The following is a 6,000-nucleotide window of genomic DNA, read 5'->3' as shown; positions in this document are numbered from 1 at the left end:
GATGGTTACAAGAACCACTTTTTGTCACATGTCTTTTACAATATCTCGAGATGAGATAAAAGCCATTCGACTTTTGGTCTCTGGACACCTTGAATTGAGCTGATAAAGATCACCTGGTTCTGGAGTGTATTTTTTCACCTCTTCTTTCTTTGTCTTTCTTGTTACTTTATATTTCTCAAAAGGGCATTTTTATTCTTCAAGGTTACCATTGTATCAAAATATGTGTGTTTCTACAATATATAAAAAACTCAAGAATAAAAACAGTAATTGTAATGCATTTATGGTAATGTGAAAATCAGGAGCAACACTTCATCTCAATCAGTTTATTCAAAAAAGACAGCTTTTATCATGTTCCATACCATATGCCTCTGTATCTGTAAAGCAGATAAATATTTTTCCCTCTTTTGCATTTCAAACAATTCATCAATCATCCGTCAAAGTAAACCAAAACTGTCAATACTGACAGTACATCGGGTAATCTAAAAATAATAGTGTGTTTTCTCCTTTTTAACAGTCAATAACTCACATTACCAAAAGACTCCTTGTCAAAGGACACATGGAAGGATGTTGGAAGAGGAGGTTTTGTGTGTTCGAAGTTTATTTATTTATTTAATTCATTTAGTTGTGACTTGAGTGTCATCCTCATACATAGCTGTTTGCTGCTGCCTCGAGTGACATCAAAGGTGCTGGCTTCAGTCACAGAGGGAATCTTGCATCTGAGGAGCTGTCATGGTGTCCTGATTTCTGAGCATCTGAAAGTACAGCGCCGCATTCGGGACAGAAACAGGACGGAATAAAACCGAGGCTTGTCCTTTCTTTTTGTATGTGTGTGAGAGATGACACACAGTGTAACTGGTCAGATGGATATTTCCCTCAGCTAAAACTCATATTATGCATCCTAACTGTAGAAAAGATTCTTTAATATTTATTTGAGACGTTGCTACATCCTCTTCACTTATAAGCATTTAAATTATTGCTTTATCAAGCAGTCAGTGATTATCATGTGATCTCTGTGAGCCCCGCATATCAGTTTCATTAATAAAAGACTAAAGTATTGTTACAGTATACACAGATTAAAGTGTATGTTACTCTACAACGCTCACACTGTATACATATATTTCTCTTCTTTATTAACTTCTCACTGACATACTGCAGATAAGTCACAATACAAAAAGATATATTGTGGGAATGACATTCAGCTGAAAGTGTTATTGTTGATCCTCCAAGCCTGCAAATTCTAAAACTTAAGTCCTGAGAGGAAAATGCAGTGTGACATGTGGGTGAGGAATTGATTATACTGGCATTAGTCAAATACTTTTAAGACCAACTCTAATTCCCTTTGAATACTCAGTCAGTGTTGTTGCTTCAAAGGGAGATGACGATTGACTGCAAGTTCCCTTCACTTCCATTACATCCATTGTCTGAATAGTAGCGCTGCACATAAATCTGTTTACACCATAATTCAAGAAATTATCCACATGTTTCTTGTGTCACTAGGATCGAAGGTTTATTTGATATGAAACCACGTTAAAGAATTTATTCATGTGATAAGTGGAAAACTGGGAATCCTGTCTGTTCAAAACTCAAGTAAAATATATACCCAAGCTTCTGAGAAAAATTGTCCAATCAGTCCGATCCGAATGAGAAAGGAAAACAAAAGGAGATTTGCAATGATTGAGCAATAAACCAGTGTCAGGCCTCAATCATCACTCGGATTGTAGCTCTTTCATCTTATCATTATGTTACAGTGGGTACTCCTGCCTTGAACGGGGCTTTGTCTCCGTCTTGGTGTCTGTAAACCAGATTGGCCGTGTTAAATGAGAATCCTCCAGACGAGTTGGCATGTAGTCTATAGGCTTGTCCTCTCCCCTTTCACTTGTTGAGCCTCTGCTCACATATCTGAAGACAGCAGCTCTTCCATGGCTCCTAGAGACGGATTGTGACGGGGGATGAGGGAAAGGGCTGCCAAATGGATCCAGGGATGAGCTAAGAGAAATTTCCAAAGGAGGCTGCAGAGAGAGGAGAGGAGGGGGGAATACATAATCAGGATTCACATGGGTAGAAAAAAGCAGGCATTAAAGTAGCAATTGTTTGTTCACATCATGCCCTTTTGTAACCTCAGTGAATGGTCAAAACACATTGCTCTCTATTGCTATGTCTCAGTTAACGCACCGTGAAGTTGTTTGTCCGTCTAGTTTGCTAAGCCTTGAAAACACATCTCAGAGCCTCTCCAAAGCACAAGAACCCTCCTCAATCTGTATGTGACACCTTACTCTCATAGACTCCAGTGTAATATCAAGTGTGGCTGACCTCTCTTTCTGTAACACGCTGCACTCAATCACTGAGAAACAACCTCCATAACAGGCAATCATTTAAAATGAAACACTGGAGGACTGAATAAGCAGTTTGATAATGTTTAATAATCAAAATGCAGATATTTCATTGACAAAGTGTCTAAGGTTATACTACATGCCACCAACAATCACAAGCCCCTTTTCTTAATATCATTGTCTTTTTCTTTCTTTCGAAACAACAGATGCGACCAGGTGGTTTCCATGACAACTATCCTCAACTATGCTCAAATGACTCGAATGTCAGCGGGAAGGCAGACTTTCATCTCTTAGACTGTTGGCATTTCAGCTCCAAGTCCTCAGTGATAGCCAAGGAAGACGCACCACCTGTCTCAGGCAGATGTAACGCTGCACTGGAGTGAACTTGAACCAGGAAGCGATAGAGGGGCAGAATGGAGAGGCAGACAGGATGGAGATCCACTGATACGACTCGAGGCTTGCACAGACAAAGAGAGAACTGCTTCTCTGATGGAAATTCTTTTAAATGAGCTCCCTGTAGAGTCCTCAGAGAGATAGGTGCCGCAGAGGAGGGGAGGTGGGGATGTGTGTGTGGGGGGGGAGCAACCAGGCAAAATTTGCGCTGAGGAGAAATGACATGTTCCTCCTTCTTTGTCTGTCACGCTCAGAGTTTAATTCATATTCTAATTCAGAGCTACAGTTCAGCTGGCAGGCGCCACATGGAGCTCTGAGTAAAACTCTTATAGGATGGGCAACATCACAGAAGAGATTCAGTGCCAAAAGGTTACCTAGACAGTCAACCAAAGTGCTGCTGACAACACATCATTTTGCAGTGGGTGGGGTGAGGTGATTTATTGAGGTTATTTCCCACATCATAATTAGCTGCTATTCTGAAACATGGCAGATGGGTACACACAAAGGCAGAGACCGACTTTGATGAGAATGTGATATGCTGAGGAGGAAGGAAGTACTGACAGTTTATCACAGAGATATACCAACAACCGGTGGCTAACAAAGAAGAAGGAGGGCAGATCTCCCAATGGGCACTGATCTGAATCCCCCTCCTCCCCCCAAGCTTTCCAGATGTTACAACCCCTGCATGGTTCACACTACCGAGGGAGCTGAGGCTCTGGGCAATGAAAGATATCAACCTTGCCTTTCACTGACTGAAATAAAACAGCCTCGCCTGCTGAAAACACATGAAATAGTGTGAGTGAAGTGTCTAAAAATACAAATACAAGAAGCTACCATAGAAAATATAAGTAGCTTTCCCAACCATGTTATGTTCAAGAAGAGACATAAACAACAGACTGCTCTATGCTATATTTACATTTGCATCCAACTCCAATGTTAGATGTCAGTATATTTTAAGTTTCTAACATTCATAGCCTGCAGACTTTAAAAGATGCTGTAAATGGTTTGTAGTTTGTTTTAATTACAATGAATTCCAAACATTTGTCAGTTAGTGTACTCCTAAATAATAAACATATGTGGAGAAGAGGGAGGTGGATTATGCTGCTGGACTTTTATTTATTGCAGGACTTTTTTACATCGTGATCCTTTTTCACCATGAAAGTAACTGTATTGGAACACATATTTGCTATATCAAGCCTTTCTTGTAAAGAAAAAATAGACTGTTGTTCAATATTCAAGATATTTTCTGTGGCTGCCTGTTTCCTTGTTAATTTTTTTGTTTGTTTGTTGCTTAAATGATACTCTCCACTTAATTTTTTTTGCATGACATAAAAAAGGCATTTTTAACTTGTGATAGTTTAATTATTCTTCAGTTGAGCTTAATATCCCCCTGTTACCTCGAAAACAAATAACCTGTCATTCAGCGCACAAAGTATCAGATGTCATATGGATTTAGAGATGAGTGAAGATGACTTGTGTGTTGTGTAAAACATCAAATTCATAATCATGTTTCCATTCGTGTTCTGTGTGGTAGAAGTACAGAATTAGTGGCCAATAAGAAAACTCTTTCTAACAGCTTCCTTCAAAGTGAATACATGTATGAAATGCTGCTGTTCACTAAGGGAGGAGAAAAAAAAGGTCTTGTCAGGCTTTGAAGGGATCATGTGCTCCTCAGAGCCGGAGGACAGGCTACAGAAAACAAACCAGCGAAACACTGAGGTCACCACAGTGAATCTTACAAGGGCAGTCTGGTTTAGTCTTGAGCTTCCATGACGTTGAGGGACTTGGGAGAGACAGATTAAAAAAGAACACTCATAGCTGGTGCAGTGGAGCCACAGATATCCTGACACACTTTTAATCTTATCTCTGCATCTCCACACTTCAGTTTGCAATGAAGGATTTCTGTAAACTGTTTAGTCTCAAGCCAGACTTTAAGAAGAACTACCTTCACTTATCAAAATGTCAGCAAAGCATGGAGATCATCTAACAGAAGTAATGTGATTCTATGTAGAGTGAGAAATGTTATTACAATGCTTTCAGCAAGTGAACCGGCTCCAGACAGATTAGCATAGAGAGGAAAGTAGGACCCTGCAGCCAGGGAATACAAGTGCTATCAGACAGGCTTTCTTTCACTATCCATGCCCCTTTATTAACCTCTTTACCCGTCTCATTTCTATATCTCTTTGATCTGTCAATGTCATCCGCAGTATTTTTCTCTATCAGTTAAACATCTCACCTCTAGTCGCAGCTCTCTATCCTCCTCTTTATTGCACACTTGTCTTCCTTCCCCCCCCTCAGGTCTTAGGTGCTCTTTTCTATCATTTGTCCTTTTAATTTCACTATCACAACTCAGTACTGCGTGCTATTTTTTAAGTGGAGTTGGAGAGAGGCTGAGAGAACTTGTAAAAGTTTACAATCCTGACATGAATGATGTGAGACCCTTGTAAGAGTCAGGTTAAACTGTGCTATCATGGCTCCGATCGGTGACAAATGCACATCAGATTCAGCTGCATCTATATTTTGCAGCCCCTTTTCAAAAGTTATTGTGAGATCAATATTTAATTTTTGGTAAATCCGTTTGAGATGAATCAGACCTGACAGGCGGTATGACGGCTCCACTAAATCACACCAGAATTGTAAGAGCATTGGGAGAATCATTCAGAGAGAGCAGCTGGAGGTGTGTGTGTGTGTGTGTGTGTGGAGGACACTGTAAGCGAAACATGAGAGCAAATGCTTAATGTGCATTAGCTACTGTACGAGTCTGCCTCTTTCTTTGATGCCTCCTGCCATTTTCCTTCCATTTCACCATCATCAGGCTTTTCCACACGTATCCCCTCCGATTTGGCAGTCAAAATAACAGCATCTTTTTTCATCCAATTCAAGGCAAGGCAAGTTTTGTTGTATAGCACATTTCAACAACAAGGCAATTCAAAGTGCTTCACATAAAACCATTAAAAGCATCAAAACATAAGGCAAAAGAAAATGACATTTAAAAACAATTAAGAACAGTGATTAAAACATTAAAAACAGTGATTAAAACATCAAGCAAGCTAACAAATTGCTAAATAGTTTAAAGTCAATTCTCTGTGTAAAGCCAGGAAGCCAGGAAGCCATTGTAAAGACCTCAGAACTGGAGTGATGTGATCCACTTTCTTGGTCTGAGTGAGAACTCGGGCTGCAGCGTTCTGAATCAGCTGCAGCTGTCTGATTGACTTTTTACAGACTTTTTACGGCGTGTAAACACACCGTTACAATAGTCGAGTCTACTGAAGATAAA

At 39.9% G+C, this 6,000-nt stretch overlaps 1 protein-coding gene across 2 annotated transcripts in view; it reads right to left on the bottom strand.

Annotated features, from left to right (window-relative positions):
- Window positions 1-308: 308 nt before the first annotated feature.
- Window positions 309-6,000, bottom strand: part of samd10b (sterile alpha motif domain containing 10b) — a 48,250-nt gene continuing 42,558 nt past the window's right edge. For both annotated transcript variants that reach the window (XM_069141298.1, XM_069141300.1), the window contains exon 6: window positions 309-2,009. In XM_069141298.1, coding sequence (XP_068997399.1) covers window positions 1,987-2,009 — 23 coding nt within the window. In that variant the 3' untranslated portion in view covers window positions 309-1,986. The remainder of the gene's footprint in view (window positions 2,010-6,000) is intronic.

This window comes from Embiotoca jacksoni, unplaced genomic scaffold (genome assembly GCF_022577435.1).
Source record: "Embiotoca jacksoni isolate LCO1_2020_lvr unplaced genomic scaffold, fEmbJac1.0.p SCAF_9, whole genome shotgun sequence".
NCBI lineage: Eukaryota > Metazoa > Chordata > Actinopteri > Embiotocidae > Embiotoca > Embiotoca jacksoni.
This window is presented reverse-complemented; position numbering and strand designations above follow the sequence as displayed.